This window comes from Liolophura sinensis, chromosome 8 (genome assembly GCF_032854445.1).
Source record: "Liolophura sinensis isolate JHLJ2023 chromosome 8, CUHK_Ljap_v2, whole genome shotgun sequence".
Taxonomy (NCBI): domain Eukaryota; kingdom Metazoa; phylum Mollusca; class Polyplacophora; order Chitonida; family Chitonidae; genus Liolophura; species Liolophura sinensis.
This window is the reverse complement of record NC_088302.1, coordinates 42,174,921-42,198,735: the sequence shown is the minus strand read 5'-3', so window position 1 is coordinate 42,198,735 and position 23,815 is coordinate 42,174,921. Positions and strand designations below refer to the sequence as shown.

Here is a 23,815-nt window from a genome sequence, read left to right as displayed (position 1 = left end):
GGGCAATGAGGCCTACGTGCAGCAAGTGCAAGTTGCGTGTGGTGGTATGATGTGGTACCACGTGAAAGTTAGGGGGTATATATTTTTAAGGAAGTTGATAAATTTATCCCATTAGTTGGCCTACATGTCAGCTACAGTGTCGTTAACTTTACTCCAGCTACATGTATATAGTAGGGAAGATCATACCGCTTCTACCGTAACGCCCAGCTTCGGTCTCATTACCGGTATTAAGCTCATGCCCTGAAGACAGAATGGTGGGTGGGATAAAATTTTCGTGGCCCATCACCCCGCCCGATGATGAGAAAAAAACCAAACAATGGCAGACGTTAATTTGAGATGCCCCACTCAATGTTTAAACGGCTTGATTACTGTTGAAAAATGGTTTGCCAATGCTGGCTTTGACATGTTACATTTCGGGCCTTTTAGGGAACTGGTAAAAAATATACCAAAAATAAGATAGGGTTCGACGGTTTTTTTATTTTATTTATTTATTTTTTTTTGTAAAATTGTCTGCGTGGAAGTCTACACGACCGAAGGTGGGAGTTATGGTAGGAGCGTCCAGCTTAGCTTTGGGTTAGGAAAATCAATGCGCGAGTGTAAGCTGTAGTCAAGAACTAGGAGGGAGCGCCATCTACCGGAGGCGTGGTGAACTACCTTGACAGCGGCGTTATCAGGCTCTGTGCAGAGTAGCAAATTTTTCCACGATGATTTGAACTGAAAACATTGGCAACCAAAATATGACCGACGACGGGTATTCTAGACATCTTCTCCAACAACTGACACTCGGGGTTGTCGAAACAATCGGTAAACTAAGACCACCACCGATACCTTATCACCAGGTGTAGTGCAATTTACAACAACAACATAAAACAGTACATGACCTGTATGCTGCCGGAGATCAAATTCTCATGCCTTTGTACCCAAACGGTTCCGTTCCAGGTCAATATAATAGTAGCAAAGATAATGCCAGCAAAAAGATCATATACTTTGTACCTGTCTAGTTTAGTGTAAACTTTTTAATTTTGCCACTTTACCACCCAAACTATAAAGACACAAAACATATACCAAAACATATTATGAGCCTTTCTAAGTCAGGTTATACTAAAGTCTTTAAATATGGTACACATATGCGTCACTGCCTAACATGGTGCTCATCACTGAGTGTTTAGAGCATGGAAACCAGACTGGTTCGCTTAGTGCCAGTGTAATGTGACTGAGATGTCATGTCTGGTGTCTTCAGCGTGATACTTCACTTGTAGCAGTGCTTTGGCAGTGTGGACTAAGTATGTATATTTACATGTGCATACACCTAATGACTCCTCGTTGTCATATGACTGAAAAATTGTCAAGTAACTTTCTAATGCTGCCTTGTAAAATCTGTCAATGTTTAGGCAGTTCTTCTACATACTGTGATGAGTAATAACCCCTAAGAGGCATCCTGACTTTCTCATTAATTCTGTTTTCCTTGGGGTTTATGGATACACAATGTGTGTGGTTATTTCATTTTTGCCTCCATATGAAAGAATGCCATTTTGTCCTTAACTTACATGATTCATTGCACATCTTACTCCTGATAAATGTTCAGGCATGCATTAGCCCTGATGTGAATGAATTATGAGAGATATTAGCTTATGTCTGATTGTTTTTCTTTCAGATAGCAAACCTGGAGTGTTCAATGTGAAGCATGATGCCCTTACTCCTGCAGATCGGCACACAGTGCTTAGCTGGGAGCAGGTGAGTGCATCTGTTCCTATACTCAGATCAAATTGTTAAGCCTTTCTGATGAGGACCACAGACGTATAGACAGACTCTGTTCTCATGGAATAATCAGGGCACAAGTTTCAGGGAAAAGACAGCATAAAATGTCATTCCCATCACACACCTCCGAACACTGTGCTTAAACTACCACAACTTTTCTATGAAAATGACAACAGAATTAAATAGGTTCAAATAATTGGAAAGGAAATGGGCACATGTAGTTACTCTACCATTACTACCCCTTTTGTCAAGAATTAGCCATCTGAATGTTATCTCCCTTCTATGAAGAGGCACGTAGCTCTTATATTGAATTATTCTGGAATGTGGTAGAATCATGAAAATTAGATATTGTCTCTCAATTGATTTAAGGATGTGCCTTGGCAAATTGTTTGTCTGTCACATTGCCATATTGTTTTTTCCATATATAACAATTGAAATTATTTTGAAATAAGTTTTTAATCTTTCTCAGAAAAATATCACAAATTTACCTGATGATCTGAAGCAGTTCTACCTGACTAGTGATGGACTACGCATTACCTGGAGTGTTAAGCTGGACAGTAAGTGTAGTACAGTACATTGGTGTACATCACTTGATGGGATTCATTGAACTTTAATGGTCAAATAAACAGTGAAGTGTCCCTATACAGTGATAAGAAGATATGCAAAGATAAAAGACTATCTGTAAGTTTATGTATGCAAACACTAAAACATGCACAAGAAGAGTGTATATGCCATACTGTATTTCACCTAATGTGCTGTAAAAATACATATATAGGCCTTAGAATAAAACTCTTGATTCTAATGCTTAACTATTTCTGAGAAGAAATTTATCAAACCAAACAAAACTCTAAAGTACATGTAGCCATATGGTGTGGATAAATTGGTCAGAATGAAGCAAAATGTGTCAGATGAGAAATGCAAAACTGTAGATGAAATACAATACACGGTAGATATTATAAGGTCATACTTTCTCGAACATACACCTGATTTGGGGACATCTTCATGTGCATTAAGTCTGTAAGATATTTATATAGGTCTAAAGCAATAAATGTTTAGGTCATAAGCAGAACAGCAGTAAAATAATTTTAGGTTATTGACCTGGTAATCCTTGTCTGTAAGAGGAGATCATCCAGGTTCCAGTGTATCCATTCCTCCTTGCAGGCCATAAGTGGTTGAGACTTTTGGTAAATGTTGGGCTGTTGAAATGGTTAAATATGGTATAAACCTATGCATAGGCATATATCTCAGATATTTGCCAATGACTTGTGCTTTATGCTAGGCAATCCAATTTCCTCCATCCATAAAACTGGCTGACATTGTGTAAGTCAAGTATTTTGATGATATTGCATTAAACACCAATCAATCATGAATATTTATGAATACTTCATAGATGGAATTCATACAAGCCCTATTCAAATAAATGAGAAAATTGATCTTTCTCAGGTTTGGAAAACAATAATGTAAATGGGTTAAAATGTAATTGTTCCATTTAAATTTAGTGAAGGGGGATGTGTCAGTTGTAACAGTATAGAGACAAGCAGTGTAACAGTAAAGGTAAAGGGACAGTAAAGGGAAAAGCAGTGTAGTATGATGTGGCTTCATCATTTTCCTTGTAGGTGGTCCCTTCCAGCTGGGTAAGATGTGGATCAATCCAATCAGTCAGCTGAGTCGTATTGGGGGTGTGGCTGTTGGCCCTGCAGGGATTGCCCCAAGCCTGGCAGATCTTCATCCAGTGTCGGAAACAGAAGAAGAGGATGATGTCTGCACGCCAGGTATGCACACATAATCAGCATGTGTGGGGAAAAGTGGCTGTTCAAAATGAATACAAATGCTCAAGCAATATGTGAAAATATTAACAGAAATGACTTGAAACAAGATGCAAACCCTAAACTGTTTGTCAGCATGCATGTTGTAAAGCTTTCAAAATGTTTTTAAAAAGAAATAATCTGATGTCACAATATCGAATCAAATCATTTATAAATACTCATTTCCAAAGTAGTAGTTAAATAATACATTTGAATGGACGTATTCAGGAAAATTTTACTAAACATATCACAACAGTGAAGTTTAAGGGGAATTAAATCATATGCCAAGATACATCATTTAAAGGGCTAGTTATGAACTTTAAAAGTTTTTCATCTTAAACTGAAAGTTATCTGACAAAATACATATTTTGATGACTGTGTTATGTTTTTGTATTATTTTGTTTGTGTATATATGTAATTTGTAGCTTATATTTGACCAGAAAATATAATAATAATTTATATACAGCCCAAATCTGGACTGTCTATAATTTGGTCCATGCTATTTCCCTTTGAATTTTGAAATGTTGTGCTATCACTCGTTCTCCTGTTTAACTGACTGTCAGTGGCATTACATGAATTGTGGACCCCCATCATGACATCACATCGTTCCGAATTAAAACATACAGACCTACATGTACATGTAAGTGCTGAACATTTTCCATACAATGTGACTTTGACCATTTAACACTTAAGAAATTATTTAACAAAGAAAACTTCCAAAATCTTATACAACACACCTATCACCAACAATTTTTGCTGAAGTCTAAAACATTGGTCTAACTGGGCCGAAAGGTGGTGTGAGATATCATCTTTGAACTGTATTCTGTGTTTCGTCTCTTTAACCAGGTGGTATTAAGCCAAGGTTTGACAGTACCTGCAAACTGTATGAACTGGACCCCTGTGATGGCTATGGCAAAGTCTGCCTAGTGTATAAAGGCTGTAAGATTGGTATGAACTTGTTCCTTTTGCATCAAACATACCCTTTCTAATAAAGCCTGCATGGTTCTGTGTGACTGATGTGCATACATGTATGTATATTCTTGATTGAATGCTTTGATTGTACCATGTTTCTAATGTCATTATTGAGTCTACACTGATGGATTTGACGTTGATAATGATGTAATGATCCAAGTTTTGACCTTTATGAGCTAAGCCGGCTTTGTGCAGATTTCTTTGTCTGTGTCACAATAGCACAGAGACACAGATGCTCTAATATGATTGTTTCCCAGGAAATAGAAGTATTCGATAAACTTATTAACATCGGGATATAGGTGGACATGTATAAGAAGAATTGCTCAATATTAGAAAGCCTAGTATCTATAATCTTACAGATAATACTGCACAGAAGGAATTTGATAAGTTATGCTTTGTAATAGCGATGAAACCTTAGAACTAATTGAAATCGACTTAAAATTGGATTTTGCAGACAGACGGGAAAGGTTAACAAGTGTATGTGCCATGTGTTCTAGTCTGTTTTAGTGCTGTTTATAGTAGCTCATTACACGTAACTTAACTCTTGTGTCTGATTAGTGTATGTCATGTCTGAGGTGGGGACATACCTTGTTTGCCTTCCATACACATGTGCACTACTAGTTTTTCATCGCTCTGTCTCTTCTCACTCCTTCATTTAAGTGTAGTGTGGACATGTATGTTATCCAAAGACATCTTTTCCCACCTAAAGCAATAACTTTTACATATGAAGACATGTGTACGTGGTCTTGTTGCAAGATGCATTTGAACTAGGAAATGCTCATTTTATCTCCACCAGAGTTATGCCCATGGCATAGTAACTGGACACCTTTTCCTCTGGAGATCTGCTCCAGAAGTTCGATGTGGTTTCACAAAACTAGTATGTGATTTAACATGTATGCATTTGAAAACAGAATCATGTGGCTTACACATTGTTTTAGCCCAAAGTAATGAACCCAACTGAACTAAACATGTACATGTTGTAGCATCTGCGTCATGTCTGTATTTTAGGCCTCTGTCATGTCTGTATTTTAGGCACGCTGGACTCTAAACCAGATATCTGGTTTCTGGACCGAGCCCTGAACTGGCATTACATGTGTGACTCCTTCACCGCTTACTACAGACTGATGGTCATGCACTTCGGCCTTCCTCAATGGCAGTACGCCTTCACAGACATAGGGCTCAGTTCTCAGGCCAAGGTACTCATTCACAAACCAGCTGCTCAGTCCAAGATACCCTTTCAGAGACATATACAGGATTCTGCAGTGTTCAGGCCAAGGCACGCGTGCATTCACAAAAATATAGGGCTGGGTGCTCAGAGCAGACTATAATAGATCTGTACTTGAACTGTTATGTATACATGTACTATAAAAGCTATTCTGGACATCATCATCGCCGTTACACCTGTGATTATCGCTGAGGTTGTACCTTAATTTTTGAAGCTTTCTTAAGCAGGCTGTTCTGGTTGGCTTACTCCATTCAGAGAAAATATCGCATCTGTCTTGTCTGTTGGGTGAAATAACACTGCAGGTAACTTCTTAAAACATGAATCAAACAAATCAGTGAGTCACTAAACTTTTTCCAATATGGAGATAATTTGTGTATGGATGGTTTTTCTATTTTCAGGTACATGTACCGTATACATCATGTGTATGTGACATTGTCCCTTCTCTTTTTGGCAGCAATGGTTTCACCTGTTTGCCCCTCTGAGGTTGGAACTGGACCTGGAGACCCACATCCCTGCTGATACAGCACGACCACCCAGTACACTTACCCAGATTGATGTCAGTAAGGTGTTTAAGGGGAGGGCAGAGAAGAAGTAAGTTTATCACATACACGTATAAACCACTTTGGTGATCTAATGGTTAAAGCTGAGAAACCTGGAATCAAACCAGGATCTTGTCATACTAAAGACTTCAAAAATGATACAAATTTGATACTTAGGACTGGTTGGCCTGGTATAATGTGACTGGCATGACTGGGTGACGTGTCATGTTTGGCATCTTCCACATGATCAATACTTCAGTTGTGGCAGCACTTTGGTGGCATGGACTCTACCCTACCACAAGAAGACACAGTATATGCAAGGAAGAAGGGGAGAAGACACATAAAGTAAATTCACCTCTGTCCATACATATTAGTACCCTCACTACCCTTAAACACTTGTTATAACGTCGCTCTGTTCAGAAATTGTAATTTCTCCTTTACGAAGGTATGACAGCCTTTTTTTTTTTAAATTTGTCTGTCAGATTATCTTGGCCGTCTCGTCATACATAAAGAATCAGAACTAAAAAATAGCCCCCTTGCTATTTCCACACTTCTCATACAGTTACGATCTCAAAAGTGTACATTCCTGGGTAAAAAAGTCCTCAGCATTTTTTTTTTTGTCCAGGAAAGTACAGTTACTCAGCCTTTCTCCACACCCAGTTTAATCTATTCAGGCCTTCTTAAATTCACCTTTACTTTTATTGTGTCAGTTTTCCTACCACCCGGATTATTGTCATACTTCTCCGTGTACATTGTAGTTTAGATATGTTAGATGATAAATCTATCTTTTAGTAGTAATAGTAATGAACTGTTTGTATTTGTAACCCTGTTTATTTACATATATTATTAGATATCTTTGGAAAATACATTTATAACTTCTTTCAGAAAACCAAGCAATTCTGCACCACCATCTCAAGGCCTGAAGAAAAAGGCTGCAGTGCCTGGGAACAAGTGAGTTTTATTTATTTTTTGGATTGGTCATTGACGCCGTATTCTAAACTATCTCCAAACACTTAAACAATGGTAAGCAAAGTGTGCTTAAATTGACAATCTATGCACAGAAGTCTGGATAAGCGCAACACGGACAACAATGCGTTTTTTCAACGTTGTAACCCTTCCAGTAGCGGCGGATTGCTGGTATTACATGCAAGAGATGGGAGTGAACAGCTTGCGGTCAATGATGGCAGACATCTCCTGTGATACAGGACTCAGTCGGCGGTACACAAACCACTGTCTCCGCGCCACTGACAGTACAGACATGAGGTGTACACCTAAGTGTGAGGTATAGATGAGGTGTACGTCTCATGTACACCTTAGTGTGAGGTATAGATGAGGTGTACAACCCATCTATATTGTCTGAGGTGTACTCTACCTCAAGTACACCCAGCCATATGTCTATACCTCAGATGTACCTGAGGAACTTTAAAAAAAATGTACACTTTGAAGATGTAGCTCAGATACACTTTAAGAGTTTTGAGTGTTTTCTTTAATATGAGATAATGTACCTCAAATACCTCTCAACAACATTGAAAAAAAATCGACACTTAGAAGATGTACCTCAGGTACACCTTAGAAACTTTAAAAATTATAAAAAGTAAATGATGTACCTCAAGCACATCTTTGAAACTTTAAGTGTTTTCTATTATAGTTTAGTGGTCATGTATCTCAGGTACAAGTTTTAAAACAGGAGATCAGATTTAAACATTTTACTTCAGACAAAATGTTGAGTACAAAATTACAAATGTTTTTATGCAAAAGAAAAAATGTGAAGTAAATAAATACAAGCCTTTGTCTCACCCTATGCTGGCTTACCATTCAGTGTGCAAATATTGACCAGTCACAAAACACTGATATATCTGCCCCTGATTATTCCAAGATGTCTACCCCGAACACTGTGCATATATATTCCAGGCTGTGGGAAAAAAAACAATTATTCACAGATTGATGCTTCCTGGGACAGAATTTTTTATATGTTTGGGCACATGAACAGTTCTAAAGGGCACAGAAAAGGAGTAGCACTAAATTTTGATCCAGCAGCTAGAAAGCCTCATGTAAATGTATATCACTGTTGTTGTAAATCAGCTGAGATTTACAGATATTTTAAACAAAGAACAGCATGCACAGACAAACTTACTTAAATATATCTATAACTTATACAGCCAATATTTAAGTGTTTGAGCTTGTTTCCTGTCAGAATAAAAGTGAAACAGTGTACATCCACCTTGACTCTAAGCATGTACCTCAGATACACCTCAGGCATCATATTTTTTACCTAATATTTACAGGGTACACATCCATTGAGGTGCTTAATTGGCAGCACCTCAGATGCACCTTAAATACACCTCAAATATACCTTAGACACACCTCAGTTCACATATACTACATTCCAATGGAACACCTCAGATGTACCTCAAGTATACCTCCAGTACGCCTTATAAGGGTACATGTAAGGGTGCAACCACTGCTCTGAGTGGTTATTATTGGTCAATAACTGTCATGTGCCTGGCTCTGATTGGATGATTTATTTCCCACTCATTCCATTGGCGTGGATTTTCCCAAAATCATAACATAACATCCTAGGTCATTACATATCAACAAAAATGAAAGAGCGGTTGTTGTCTGTGTTATTTTTCACCCTAACGGCTCCATTATTTCGTGCTGGTATTTTTGAATAGAAATAAAACATAGTTGCCATGCTCAAATCACCAAGATAATACACAGCCGACGGGCCGAGCTCTCAAACAGTGGACAACTTCCGTCTGATGTGTATTATCTTAGTGATTTGAGCCTGGCAAACTACGTTTCATTTCTTAACTCTCTGTGAGTTTTATTTATTTATTTCTTTGATTGGTGTTTTACTCCATGCTCAAGAATATTGTGTGAGTTTAAAGTTGGCTTGTTAAGCACTTCATGATGGAGATGTGATTCTCCATTTTTACCTTGCTGTTTGATGAGGCATCCATGTAGTGTCACCATGCCAGCATGTCAATCATGTTGGACATTGGAACTAGCAGGAAGACTTCAGTATGAGATGTAAAATGTTGAAAAAAACCTTAAATGGGATAGTAAAACTCAAACAAATGGTGTAACAGAATTGCTGGAAGAGATAGCTGACCAGACTTTTTTGTTTGTTTTGTGTAAGATTTGTGTTTTCGTGTAAGATTTGTGTTTTCGTTTTTTTTGTGTAAGATTTGTGTTTTCGTGTAAGATTTGTGTTTTCGTGTAAGATTTGTGTTTTCTGTCTTAATTCCACAGGACCCCAACAGGAAGCCTGAAGTATGGCCATTCGTCAACACAAACTTCTGTGAAATCACTGAAGTGAAGGCATGTCCTAATGGCGTATGGATACGAAAGCAGAGGAGAAAGATTCAACACCCAGACTGTGTGTACTGTGTCCTTGGAGAGGCTCCTGAGCTGAAGATCAGACAAAAATTAACTGACCTAGGGTTGTAACGCAGATGAATACAGAGAGAGTATCATCATCCAGAGTGTATGTATACTGTCACTGACCTGGTCACTGAGGGGAAGATGAGACAGTAACTGAGCTAACAGCAGTACTTGTATACAGAGAGAGCTTCATCATCCAGAGTGTATGTATACTGTCACTGACCTGGTCACTGAGGGGAAGATGAGACAGTAACAGAGCTAACAGCAGTACTTGTATACAGAGAGAGCTTCATCGTCCAGAGTGTATGTATACTGTCACTGACCTGGTCACTGAGGGGAAGATGAGACAGTAACAGAGCTAACAGCAGTACTTGTATACAGAGAGAGCTACATCATCCAGAGTGTATGTATACTGTCACTGACCTGGTCACTGAGGGGAAGATGAGACAGTAACTGAGCTAACAGCAGTTCCTGTATACAGAGAGAGCTTCATCATCCAGAGTGTATGTATACTGTCACTGACCAGGCTGCTGAGGGGAAGATGAGACAGTAACTGAGCTAACAGCAGTACTTGTATACAGAGAGAGCTTCATCATCCAGAGTGTATGTATACTGTCACTGACCTGGTCACTGAGGGCAAGATAATATAGTACCTGATCTAACAGTGCTACATGTATTACACAGAGAGCTTCTTCATACAGAGTGTATGTGCATGCACTCAGAGACAGTTTCATCATACAGAGTGTATGTACATGCATACAGAGACAGTTTCATCATACAGAGTGTATGAACATGCACACAGAAAGAGCTTCATCATACAGAGTGTATGTACATGCATACAGAGACAGTTTCATCATACAGAGTGTATGTACATGCATACAGAGACAGTTTCATCATACAGAGTGTATGTACATGCATACAGAGACAGTTTCATCATACAGAGTGTATGTACATGCATACAGAGACAGTTTCATCATACAGAGTGTATGTACATGCATACAGAGACAGTTTCATCATACAGAGTCTACACAGATACAGAAAGAGCTTCATCATACAGAGTGTATGTACATGCATACAGAGACAGTTTCATCATACAGAGTGTATGTACATGCATACAGAGACAGTTTCATCATACAGTCTACACGCATACAGAAAGAGCTTCATCATACAGAGTGTATATACATGCATACAGGGACAGTTTCATCATACAGAGTGTATATACATGCATACAGAGACAGTTTCATCATACAGAGTCTACACGCATACAGAAAGAGCTTTATCATACAGAGTGTATATACGTGCATACAGGGACAGTTTCATCATACAGAGGCAGCTTCATCATACAGAGTGTATATACATGCATACAGGGACAGTTTCATCATACAGAGTGTATGTACATGCATACAGAGACAGTTTCATCATACAGAGTGTATGTACATGCATACAGAGACAGTTTCATCATACAGTCTACACGCATACAGAAAGAGCTTCATCATACAGAGTGTATATACATGCATACAGGGACAGTTTCATCATACAGAGTGTATGTACATGCATACAGAGACAGTTTCATCATACAGTCTACACGCATACAGAAAGAGCTTCATCATACAGAGTGTATATACATGCATACAGGGACAGTTTCATCATACAGAGTGTATGTACATGCATACAGAGACAGTTTCATCATACAGTCTACACGCATACAGAAAGAGCTTCATCATACAGAGTGTATATACATGCATACAGGGACAGTTTCGTCATACAGGGTGTATATACCGGTATACAGAGAAAACTTCGTCATACAGAGTGTATGTATGTGTATATAGAGAGAACTGTGTATACTGTCCCTGAGCAAGTCACTGAGGGGGAGATAACACAGTAACTGATCTAACAGTAGGACTTACTGTATATATACAGAGAGGACTTCAACATATGGAGTGTATGTACATGCATACAGAGAGAACTTCATCATGCAGAGTGTGTGAACATGTTTACAGGGTGTATGATTACTGTCACTGACGAGCCACCACGGAGAAGATAAGACAGTAACTGATCTAACAGTGGGACATGTATGACAGAGAGATCTTCATCATTGAGAGTGTATGTATACTGGCATTGATCAGGATGCAGAGGTGAAGATAAGACACTAAGTGATCTAAGCAGAGCGATTTATCATCCTGTGTGTATGTACACTAGCAGGAAGATAAAGAGAGCAACTGATCTAAGCGGAAAGCTTTAATCATCCAGCGTGGATGCAGGGCTTCCGCTGGCATTCGCCATTGTCGCCAGTTGCGAGTAAAAATTTGGACTGGCAGTAAAATCAGGGAAATGGCGAAAGTTTTTGGCCACAAAATTATTTACTCGAGAATATATACTGGCTGCTGAAGAGGTGGAAATGGCCACAGACCCCCATCAATTTTCCATAAGCGACAGTGTTAATGTTTAGTGCTGTAGCTCAGCCCCAAACATTCCGTGGCCAATAAGCTTTGGTGCATACCTGACCCAGCCTGTGAGGAAAAAGCCATATAAAGCTTGACATAGGTTGACCGTCAAAATCTGGACCTTTCTCTGCCGGCAGCTGGGAGGGGTGCCTAGCAGCTCAAAGAGGACGTCACTCACATCCTAATAACCACATATCTCCTTGTGTCCTCTCACCCAGAATTCCAAACTTTCATCAGTAAAACTCATACCTGCCCAAAGCTTAGACAATTTCCAGCATTTTGATGCCAAGCATTGTCATTTGCCATTGACGCAAATTTAGAACAATTTTTTGAAATGGTTCGAAAGTTCGAAAATAGGGGAATATTTTTGGTGATGAATTTATTTACCTAAGAAAATGTACAAACGTTATACACAAATTACCTGGCGAAGTTTTCCTAGTACTTTTCAGGCATGAGAGTTTTCTGTTGTTTTATGCGTATTGTCGCTATATTTCTGATGATAACAATCCATGTACTTTTATTTCAAAGGGCTTCATTTCAGCGAAACAACAACAACATAGTTGAAAGTTTTAATTGACAGAAATCTACAAAGAGGGTTCAGCATTCTTGGAAGTTGACTAACATTATAGATAACGCTTGAAAATCATTTTTGTTGACTAATGAACGAGAATCCTGGCATTTTTGGAGATGCCTTTTATAGGCAAATCTAAAGGGAAAAAATTACATTAAAAAAAAAAAACTATTAAGGGAGATAAATATAGGTAGTGTTAGACATGTAAATGAAGTTACTTCCCTTGAAAAATTTAACCCTTCCACCCTAGAACTAAATTTATACATTTATTTTGTAACAAATTTTTCTGATAGAGCAAATTGCATTTTAGTAGGACCCTACACAGATTAATTGAAAAAATGTTTATTTTTTTTTTTCAAAAAACAAAAACACTGCATTATTTTGAGGGCAATTGTTCCAAGTGTGGTATGGGGTAAACTCCAGATATAGCTGGAAGAGACCAAACTTGATTCTAGCAGCTATACCAAGGCAAATAAAAACGAATTACAGATGAAGACCACCATGTGTCATAGATACTGCTCCCATTCAGTCATCTGAAGATCACAAAGATTAAGTCAAGGCCACTAAAAAGTATGGCTAAAGAAAAATTGTATTGGCTACAAAGTCTGATGACTGGCTAAAGTGACTGGCTAAAAAAAATACTGATCCAGAGGAAGCCTTGTGTATGTATACTGGCGGGAAGATAAAGACAGCAACTGATCTAAGCAGAGAGCTTTATCATCCAGCGTGTATATATACTATAACGATCATTTTTGTGGGAAGTAAGATTAATACAGGGGCCACACTCCTGTGGTTTTCCTTCAGGCGGTCGTAACCATCCCTGTTACATTGTACTTAGCCTTACAGTTCACATTGCATTGGTGTTTATATTGTTATTTACAGATTATTAGGTCATACGTGGTAAGGTTTTGCAGCAACTTGCGGAAGGTCGTGGGTTTGCCTAAGGCTCTGTTCGGTTTATTCCCAACATAATGCCAGCCGCAATCGTATTAATGAAATTCCTGGAATAACATTTCTTTTCCAATGTGAGAAGCATATGTGATAAGCCATGATTATTTATAGCAACGCCTTCATTCATGCAAGTGTATATCTACACGATCCCTGGATTGTTAATTGTGTCATGATGAATAAACTCTTCAAAACTCGACTGAGAGCGTCGCTTCAAGTTTGAAAGTTAAATGGAGAGGGTTGAGGCCCGCGTAGTGGCCTTTAACCAAACTCCTGGTGTTAAACTTGCCCTATTGGTAATAATCTATTACTTCCATGCCTACGTCCGCACTGAGTCCGATTCATGGTGGTTGTCTTCATTAAGATTCGCAGTTATTCTTGGTCTTCCGACCACGAGGCGGAAGGTCTAACTATTAGGCCACCGAAGCGGTCTCGTTCTATATACGAGTATTATAAACGGAGTCGTTACATTGAAAGCAAACTATTCTCCCTTTGTAGAAGAATGTGCAAGAGAGAAATATTAATATTGTTGTCCCACGGTGTAAATGTCGTGCATCTATTATTCTTATACAGTATTCATCGACAGCTAATGATCAGTCACTATGCCGTTTTGGAGATCTGAGAAGTCTGGCTGGACTTCTTATAGTCCACACAAATACAGCCAATAAGTATGCACTCCATCCGATGAACGGACAGAATCAAAGGACAGACAGAGATTTCTGCGGTTAGAGTTAGATGTATAGTGATTTCCCTATTGTCAGAGTGATGTTCTAAAAGAAACTACCTGTCCTAAGTACTAATGTACGAGTAAGTAGCACTGAGTGGATCCATCCAGTTCCCGTTTGCTCGGCTCTGGTTTTATATTCGATCGATACCCTGGGTCTTTCTTTTCTGTCCGTACTATGATATGAGACTATTGGAAATACTCTAGAAATAGTCTTGTTTACGGCGTAGACAAGTGAAGCATAATGCATGTGAGTTGGAAATTGAAGTAGTAGTCACCTATGATTAAATGTAATGGTGCCATCAGAAGAGCGTTTTGCAATGAAATATCTCTTAAATGTAGGTCGAGTAATAGATTGACGTAAATCAGTCGTTAGTCACATGGCTAATGGAAAAGCTTAAGTCTAGTAAATAAAACTAGTGTAAACGCGATGTCCTCTTTTCTTTGGAGAGTATGATTTTATTACAATACATAGTTACAGGCGAAAGCAACCGCGACAAACACAATGCAATTACATTTATAATAACAGACGCGTATGTCTTACCCGCTGGCACGTTAATTGTGTTCGGTGGAGTGGGCTAGATTTGAAACTGAAAATTGGGTATCTTTAATAATGTTAGTTGGCTGTTTCTTGAAAAGTTCTCATATGTCTGGTCTATGTACATGTGTAGGTAATTAGCGTCCTTACCTGATGTAAATTTGAAATAAATGTGAGCACATCCACAGCTAAAGCGGGATCTGACAAAGGGACACTACTCTGAGCTGGTGTCGTATTTTATAATAGTGAACAATCGATAGTTTAAAAATGTCCTAGATATGGATCACAACCAAATATAACGCGTGCATCTCCCTTGGCAGAGGGTACTACATGGAGCAAAAAGCTCTCATTCATAGTCGAAGGGCAAACGCAAGGGTAGCGGAAAGTGATTTCTTTTCGTACAGAACTACACTTCTACTAGGTCGTGTCCACAAAGGAACGTCATGACCTACTAGTCGGGAAATGTTGGGGCACTAGCCAACGCTTGACAGGTGCTATGATCTTTTCTATTTACAAAAATGACTTTATCAACACCTAAAATGTTCCATGGGGAAACAAATTGATCGTATTGATTGGTGAAGAAATGAAAAACACTAGCAACTATGATGTTCAAGAAATCATGTGAACAACAAAAAAGAGCATTTCGTGTTTTCTTTTTTTTCCACATACATGTAGCACGATTGGTCTCCACGAAAATTTTTCTCCGGCTTCGAATGAATGACTTGTATTTAACCTGGCAAAAGGAGTTTTTTTTTCAGATTCCTTTTTCCTAACTTAAAGTCATGTAATTTTCGGGAAGGTTGTGAACTGTCCATGAAGTTCGATGTGCAAATGTCTCCTTGTCATGCCACTGAATATGTACTCTTGCTCGGTCTGTTGGACGCTGACGGAACAAATTCACAGTTCTCCATCACTCATCTGGATGGAACAGCCGCCTGCACAAAGGGATCGTAAGCCTAAACTGACTGATCACGATCGTAACCTTACTTTGCAGTCGACACACTCTTGCACGAATGTGTGTTGTAAGCAAAAATAGCTGTAATTTACAATCAGGATCTACAGTCAGACACAGTTGTAAATATTTACAATGGCTCCAAAATTAACGTTAAGTACAAATACTTGCTTTATAGGGATACTGTTACTTAGACTCGGTTTTGTAAAGATGTACAATGTAGTTGGTTCAAAAAAGATGTTACGAGCATTTTTTCACATGTTAACTGCTGAATCATGATGTGGAAGTCTTTTGAACATGAGGGGCAAGAGAAATTATTGACTGGTATAATGTTTTTATGTAGGGGTCAGATTTTGCCTGCGAACGGGATTGTGACTTCACAATTTACAATGGCCTTACAATTCCTCGATGCAAGCGTCGCAACGTACTTTTACAATTAATTGTTAACTCAACTTTAGGATCGTAGCTGCGGTCTCTTTGTGCAAGCGTGCCCATCTTATGTCCATTTTATTTTTTTGACTTATATGCGCAGCACTGATCTGTGCATGATATACCGTTTTTTTTTGTTTTTTTTTTGGGGGGGGGGGTGTTTTTTCTTTGATTGTTTATTATAAATAACACTGCGCGATGCTGATAAGCTAATTAGCAACATTATGCCAAACTGTGAAAACTTTGGCCCATGCAAGTTTCGTTTTCTCACTGACTTAAGCAAAAACTTACTTGAAAGAATTCGTGCCTTCTAAACAGCACGACACAGCAACCCTTCACAGTGCAGAGCAGAAAAGTAACCGCTGCATGACAGCCACATAACATACTTTGCGAAAACCTTACAGTACTGTGTGGTTGGTGATTGCATATTGGTGAACAGCAGCCACGTCGTAGGCTTACCGTACTGATGCAATGCATCACGGCAAAGCTCATAATTGCATGTACTATGGCTTGCGACCATTATGGTCGATATCAAGATTATATTTCCACACGGTATCAGCCGTTTGCAGCACATTACTGCGGTTTCTGGGCCTCTTTCATGCATACCACACGATCCAGAACCGGTCAATAGGCTTACTGTGCAATCACGACTTATTTCTCTGTTGAATCGTTGAAAATTTATAATTGCTTCTCTCATTTCGACTGCGATTATCGATTTGAAACGGCTCTGAGGTCTACAAGTGCTATATACCAATGTCGGACATGACAAATATTTTCACGCTCAAATAACCCCTTTGTGATTACAAGCAGAGCGACATATGCAAACATGCACAAAAACTTAAACACTAATGCGTGTGATTTTTATGATAATAAAAGAACCCCAGTAGCCCTCTCATTGATACCCTTAAGAAATATAAACCAATGTGTCCATTGTAACGGTTGTGGGTTCAAGCAGTGATGAGACGAAAACTTTAATGGCTCCAGATTGCATGTGAGTCATCCTGCGTTAGTGTGCTCCCTTAAAGGGATGACCGAGACACCTGTTCGTCCGAAGGATTCAGTAGCTATCGTTCCAGTAGCGCTTCTCTGTCCGCACATGGATCTCAGTTCTCTTCTGAACTTTTGTCCACTTATACAATAAAACAGAAAATTGACCGAGTTGTTGAGATACATTAGTTGATGGACGATGGCGAACCATAAGTCCAACTGCATGTCCTCTTCGGAAGTTGCTGTGCGCGTCCACTCGGGTAAACCAATGTAGTAAATACAAACAGGAGCCGTGGTGACAAGAAATACGGTGTTAAGGGAAAGTAGCAAGGCCGTCATGGAGGAAGGCTTCACCCGATTGTCACCCTCACCGGCACTGTTGGCCGCTACCTTGTTCCGGAATAGGGAACGGGCGATTTTGGTGATGATGGAGATATTACAAATGGCAATTATACTGAAAGGCACCAGTGAGAAAACCGATATGTCAAGCCAAGGCCAGATTTCGTCGAAGAACATGGAATAGTCGTCATTAATGTGGCCACAGTAGGGGATAAGGGCTGGCGGGTCGCCGTCATTGACAGATGGCTCGTCGTAGACAAAATCATAGCCGTACAACAAGTGGGAGTTTACGAGAGCAAGAGCTATCAGAATTAGAACCAGAGTGAAAGTGGTCCTCCTTCGAGTACAAACGCTCTTGGCCTTAAACGGGAAGCAAACAAATATGAACCTCTCCACCGTTACTGCCACAAGAGTCCAGGCGGAGAAGTCGGTGACGGTGTACAGGCAAAAAATTTGAAGTTTACAGATGACGGGGGACAAATCCCGAATGTCTATGTTCACCAAGAACCTGAGCCATTGTCTGAGGAGACCTGTCCACAAGACGAATAGGTCGGCCACACCGAGGACCACCAGGTACGGAGAGGAGGAGATCTTCCAAATAGATTTCCGGCAAAGGACAGCAATGGAGACACTGTTTCCAATAGTGCCTAACAGAATCAGAATTGGAGAACAAACCTTCCATATGTTGTCGGATGCCACTATCCGCGGGTCCTGGGAAGTCGCGTCTTCTGACTGATCCAAGATTTCTGTCGTCGTGCTGGAGAACGTTACGTTCTCCTCAGTGGAGCCATTTGTAGAGTAATTCATGTTTGCGGTTACAGCGAATGTCCGTAAAGTACTGTTAAGCCCAGTTCCTTACACAGTAGGCCTACGAATGCCTTTGATGAGTTCTTGAAACTTATACAAGTATCACATTCTTATACAAAACATAATGAAGACTTCGTTTTCACGTTTCCACGAAACACATTAAGAAGTGCTCTTGGTGCATCAGAATTCAGTTGCAAACGTAGTGACAGTTTGCAATGTTTCAAATGTATAATTTCCACGTCTGTACGACTGTCGATGAAGTAAAGCCCTGGGACTTGTCGTCATGTCTTCAACATGGGGATTTTCTTATCTAAGATAGCATTCAGATGTTTCCGAATTACCCAAACTCAGGATAAAAAGTGCTTCCAAATCTAACCATCTGGGTAATTCTCTCATTGGTTGACCCCAGACCCAAATCACGTGTGTTCCCGAGAGATTTAAGTACAATAAAACTTCCTCATCACAGTTAATGTAGTCCACCAACCATACAAACATTAATGTCATATATCTCAATGGAAGACCAAAAAAAAAAGCCCAAAATACGACGATTACTCGTTGTAAGAAGAAAATAAATGCCTCGTATATTGAGAGATCAAGGTGTCTTCTCGGTAATGTGCACGGACAAGAGAAGATTACAGATGTATATGTAATGAAGCCAACTGAGCGATAATTTATTGCTGTAGGTGTAATTCAGTAACTAGGCAAATAGGCTTGATAACTATGCGGACACATCCAGGAGGTGATCTTACAATGATTGACAATGGATCCATCCATTGACAGATTCATGTTGAACGTCATACACCCGATTTCATTTCTTCACTTTTACGATCAGTTCTATGGGTGGGGGAGAGACTTTTACCAATTTAAAGAGGAACTGTCCACCTGCGTTGTGCCGATTTTAAGCCCATTTTGATGGAAGGCAAAGGTCTTAAGCGAAGGTAAGACACCGCAAACAGCCAAAAGAGCTCCCTTGACTACATTTTTCACCAAGGCCTGTATAAAAACATTGAGAGGGGAGGGATCTGTGCAAATCCCCTGTTGAAGGCTTGAATTGAACCTGTACCTCGTGTGTCTGGTCGCTAGAAATTACAATCTTTACATTCACGTGATAAGATGATCTCTATGTGAAGACTTCATACGCAAAAACCGATAAACGCCATTCTGGGTAAATTTAACGTTAGCATGCCTCTACACAGTTCGAACCGTCCCCTTCTTGTCTGTGAAGTCAGTTTTCCTGCAAAAGCCCTTCTGTCGAGCAGCAAAATATAACGATTGTTTTCAAAAAGCGATAAGCGCCACGATCTATTTTTAACAACTCCCCATATATCCGTTCAGCCACTCAGCGGGTTGAATTGAGGTCACGTGTGTTGCAGTTTTGTACAAAATGGCAGCGCACATGTTTGGCCGGCGTGTGACCGTTTGACAACACAAGTCGCTTCTAAAGTAACATAAACTGCGTGGATAATGGAAAACGTCGATGATATCCTTGAGCAAGTCATTCAGTCCCCAAGAGGACGGAAGCAAAAGCGGCTGCCAGGGAAATCTGCTCGAGCGATAGCGAAAAGGGTTCGTCATAGTGGGGATGAGAAAACGCCTGTGATATTTTGTAACCACAACAACCATTGTGTGTGCGTCGCAGCTTCTCTCTGAACACGACGTTAAACACCATTCATTCACTCACACACTCACTGGAAAGGAAGCTAGCTCTCGACAAACTTTGCTAAGAGGGTACCGGAAGCTCTCATTCACCGCCCTCGAAAAAGAAAATAATTCAACATTAATAATTAAACTAATTAATGCCATTGTGTATTGTTTAAACTGTTAAAAATCGACGAAAATGTGGATTTATCTGGATTTGTATGTTTCTGACATGAAACAGACACTAGAAGTTAAGTTTACCTATTATTTCTCAAAGCTAGATTTTTGATAATGTTGCTGTTTACTACATGGGTTGCACTCTTAAATTTACAATAGGTAATGTTTTACCAAGACTTGTGAAAATATGACGATCAGAAAACAAGAAATCTATCAAAATGGAAAAAATGGATTTATCTGCTTTTGCGTATGAACTCTTCATGTGTCCTCGGTGGGTAAGATATCTTCTTTCGTTGAGGTCGAGTCGGAATAACAAATAAATATGCCTAGTTTGGCTGTAACACTGTAGACTTTTTCGTACGATGCAAATACTCTGGCGTCATGAGCAAAAACGGAGTGGACTTGTTAGGTATACTGACAGGTCAGTAATGTGCAGAATGAGCAAAACACACACATTAGTAATATTGTCCACTTTCTACATTCACCATATTTCATCATGTAAAAAGGTTAAGGTATTTTCTACAGATGCTTTATTTTTATGTTTTCTTTCTGATTTAATCAAAACAACAAATACGAATTAACAGACTCCGGTGAAATCTCCAAGACTTCAAATATCTGTGTTGAATCAAAATATACAAAGACAAACCTTTTTTAAAAAAACATATATACATATAACTCATGCCATACTTTCTCTATAATTCTTTTTGATGACAAAGATACAAAAAAAAACATTCTTTTTTGTCATCGTTGTCACAGTTAAGGAAAAACTTCTTTCTAAAGGTGCAAAAGAGGAATTTTCGCCATTCGCGCGCGTCCGGTAAGAGTCGTGCAAACATGTACAGTAGCGAATTATCAAGTACGCTCACCCGTGTTCGAAAAATGGCACGTGCACCTGGCGGATTTCTATTTCTACGTGCCATGAAAAAATGGTGAGGAAATATATGTCTAAAAATTTCGCGTCCCCCCAAAAAAAACTTTAGAAAAACGGCGCATACTCGCGCGAGCTTTTCTCTCGTGTAGTTAAGAAAAACGCACGCTATTGTACAAAAACCAGTACTGTGTTACTGTTTGTACAGCGACATGCTAGAGACAAACATTATACTGTATATTACTCTAACCTAGTATACTGCCTGTTGGAAAACGCGGTTATTACACAGTGTAAATTTCACTCAGGTACGTTCTCATTATTATTTATTTCACAGCAAAAGAACTGTCACCTCGCCCTTGTGGGGATCTAATGAATGCAGGTTTTGTGTAGAAACGTGGCCTATCAGGCGCATGAACAGATTAGAGATTCCATCCCCTGATTTGCGTACTCAAAATTCGAAATTCAACAATGGACTTATTGTAATTCACACACGTACACCCAACAAGTACGGAGTCGGTGGACGGTTACGGCGAAAATCGAAGACAGAGATTTCTTCTGTTACGGTTAGACGTCAACTGGTTTCTATAAAGTCAGAATAATGGTATAAAAAATTACCGGATGCAAGCCCTGATGTAAAACTGAGTATAGCATTGGGCTAGTCTATCAAGTTTCCGCTGTGTGGGCTCTTTGCCTTTTGTTTTTCCCTTTAGTAACATGATATGACTCCGCGTCAAATACTCTAGTGATAGCCTTCTTTACGGCGTAAGACCCCAACTAACTAATGCATAATGTATGAGAGCTGGAAAATGAAGTACACATAGCTTATCTTTAAATGCAGTGTTGTCGATAGAAGATCGACTGCCATGGTATTTCGCAATTATATAACTTTAAATCTAGGCGGACAACCAGACGGTCGTAAATCAGTCGTCAAGCACTATTTACAGGCGTTGTAAATAAACACACTGCGCAAAGTCGATGTTCCATTTTCGGTGAAGAATATCATTTTGTTAAAATACATGGTTGGAGATGTCAGCAAAGGCTAAATGCCAGAAACACTATTTACCTAAAGCTGATGTTAAGAAACTATTCTTCGCTGGTGAAATTAAACAAACCCTTGATGTCTTACCCACTGGCATATTAACGGTGTTTGGTCCAGTGAGGATACGCCATGTATAGACTTAGGCCTGTCACCTATGTTAGAATAGGCCTGTATCTGGACAGCGCTATTTTTCTCCAGTTTTCTCCAAACGAAATCCCTTCCCACTTCCCCCTCCCCCAAAATGAAATTTAGTGTAGTGATTTTAATTCCCTTTAATAATCTTGATTGGCCATCTCTTACATGTGTGTGGTTTATGTAGATTTTTAGGCCATTTCCACGTATACCTGATTTAAATTTTTGAAACAGATGTCGGCACATCCAGGCCAAAATCTACAAACTTTTCTACTGAAGAAGGGGCAGTACTCTGCGTTGGTATCGTATCTCGTAATAGTGAAGAATCGATTGCTTAAAAACGTGCTAGATCTGGATCACCACTAAAACATGAGAATCAAGGGTTTGTTCCCAGTCCATGCTGTGCACAGCGAAATTTTTATCAAACTCCGTGCATAGCTTGTTCACTACATATACATTTTGAATAGTAAAGAATCGTTAACAAAACTTCTGGATCGGAATCCTACCACAATGAAATAATCTTGTAGTAGTGCCACAGCCAAGCGGTGCATAAAGTTACATCCAAATCCGTTCCTAACTTTTCCTTTTGCTGACAAACATTTGACAATGGCAAAACGTCATTTTCCAGCAAATTTCCAACATCCAGATCACAACAAAATGTTAAACAAAAAGACAACAAACATGTTAACCTTAGTTCTTTTCTAAAAGGAGTGAAAACAGATCCAAACGACCAGAGCCATTTCTTTCTGGCGTGCCTGGTAACTTTTTAGCTTATCAGTTTTTAATCTGAAACTGTGCAATATATCCAAATGTGGAAACAATCTATCGTGTCTCTCGTATGCTGTTTACCCTCATTCAGTCCATTTGATAAAAAGGCAAAATCCTGCAAACGCGCATCTCATCTGTTAAAACTTATAGCTGTGGGTGCGAGCCATTTTGAATATTTGAACCGATATGGTATAACTCTTTTTCTGCGTGGAGTTTTCATTTTGGTGGATAAATACATACACACTTGACGCTGTGTCGCGACTCACATTTGTCCATTTTCCCTAGTTATCATGGTTACCACATTGCCTTTTCCCAACATACACTATATAAAAAGATATGATTTCACGTCCGGGATACAACTCCCATTGTTTCCAACGTAAAGTGTTAATTTGTGGTAAATGCAGAGATGAAGATGTGTCGCAACTCACATTTGTGCGGGCTATAGCTCCAAATGTTTTCCGCGTATAGTTTTCATTTTTGAAACTGATGGTATAAGCTATTTAAGAAATGGGCCTTGCAATTATGGATGGCTTTATGTAAAGTCTACGAATGGGACACCATTATTATGATTACAAGTTGAGCTACATAAGCAAACGTTGACAGATGGCTCTAATCCACACCATAGTCCACGACGAAAATAGTACAAGTAATGTTTTGTGAAAATACGAACGCTGGTGCAAATCCATTGAAAACGTCATCCCATAGTTACCGTTGCGTATTCAAACGGTAATAAGACGGCAACATTAATTGATCCATATTCCAGAGGAC

At 39.3% G+C, this 23,815-nt stretch overlaps 2 protein-coding genes across 2 annotated transcripts; one reads left to right on the top strand and one right to left on the bottom strand.

Annotated features, from left to right (window-relative positions):
- Positions 1-664: 664 nt before the first annotated feature.
- On the top strand, positions 665-9,752 carry LOC135473551 (tubulin polyglutamylase complex subunit 2-like). Its single transcript, XM_064753405.1, has 10 exons — positions 665-804; positions 1,655-1,734; positions 2,228-2,315; positions 3,375-3,530; positions 4,410-4,511; positions 5,568-5,731; positions 6,215-6,351; positions 7,185-7,250; positions 7,361-7,436; positions 9,555-9,752. The coding sequence occupies exons 1-10, from the start codon at positions 738-740 to the stop codon at positions 9,750-9,752; spliced, it is 1,134 nt and encodes a 377-aa protein (XP_064609475.1). The 5' UTR covers positions 665-737.
- A 7,536-nt stretch (positions 9,753-17,288) lies between these two features.
- On the bottom strand, positions 17,289-18,425 carry LOC135473550 (neuromedin-U receptor 2-like). The gene has a single exon (XM_064753404.1). The coding sequence runs from the start codon at positions 18,423-18,425 to the stop codon at positions 17,289-17,291; it is 1,137 nt and encodes a 378-aa protein (XP_064609474.1).
- Between the last annotated feature and the right edge of the window lie 5,390 nt (positions 18,426-23,815).

Excerpts from the sequence above, each read along its gene's own strand:
- LOC135473550 (XM_064753404.1), bottom strand. The coding sequence starts at position 18,425 with ATGAATTACTCTACAAATGGCTCCACTGAGGAGAACGTAACGTTCTCC.
- LOC135473551 (XM_064753405.1), top strand. The coding sequence starts at position 738 with ATGACCGACGACGGGTATTCTAGACATCTTCTCCAACAACTGACACTC. Across the intron at positions 1,735-2,227 it reads CAGTGCTTAGCTGGGAGCAG|AAAAATATCACAAATTTACC; the intron begins GTGAGTGCATCT and ends AATCTTTCTCAG. Across the intron at positions 3,531-4,409 it reads GGATGATGTCTGCACGCCAG|GTGGTATTAAGCCAAGGTTT; the intron begins GTATGCACACAT and ends CTCTTTAACCAG.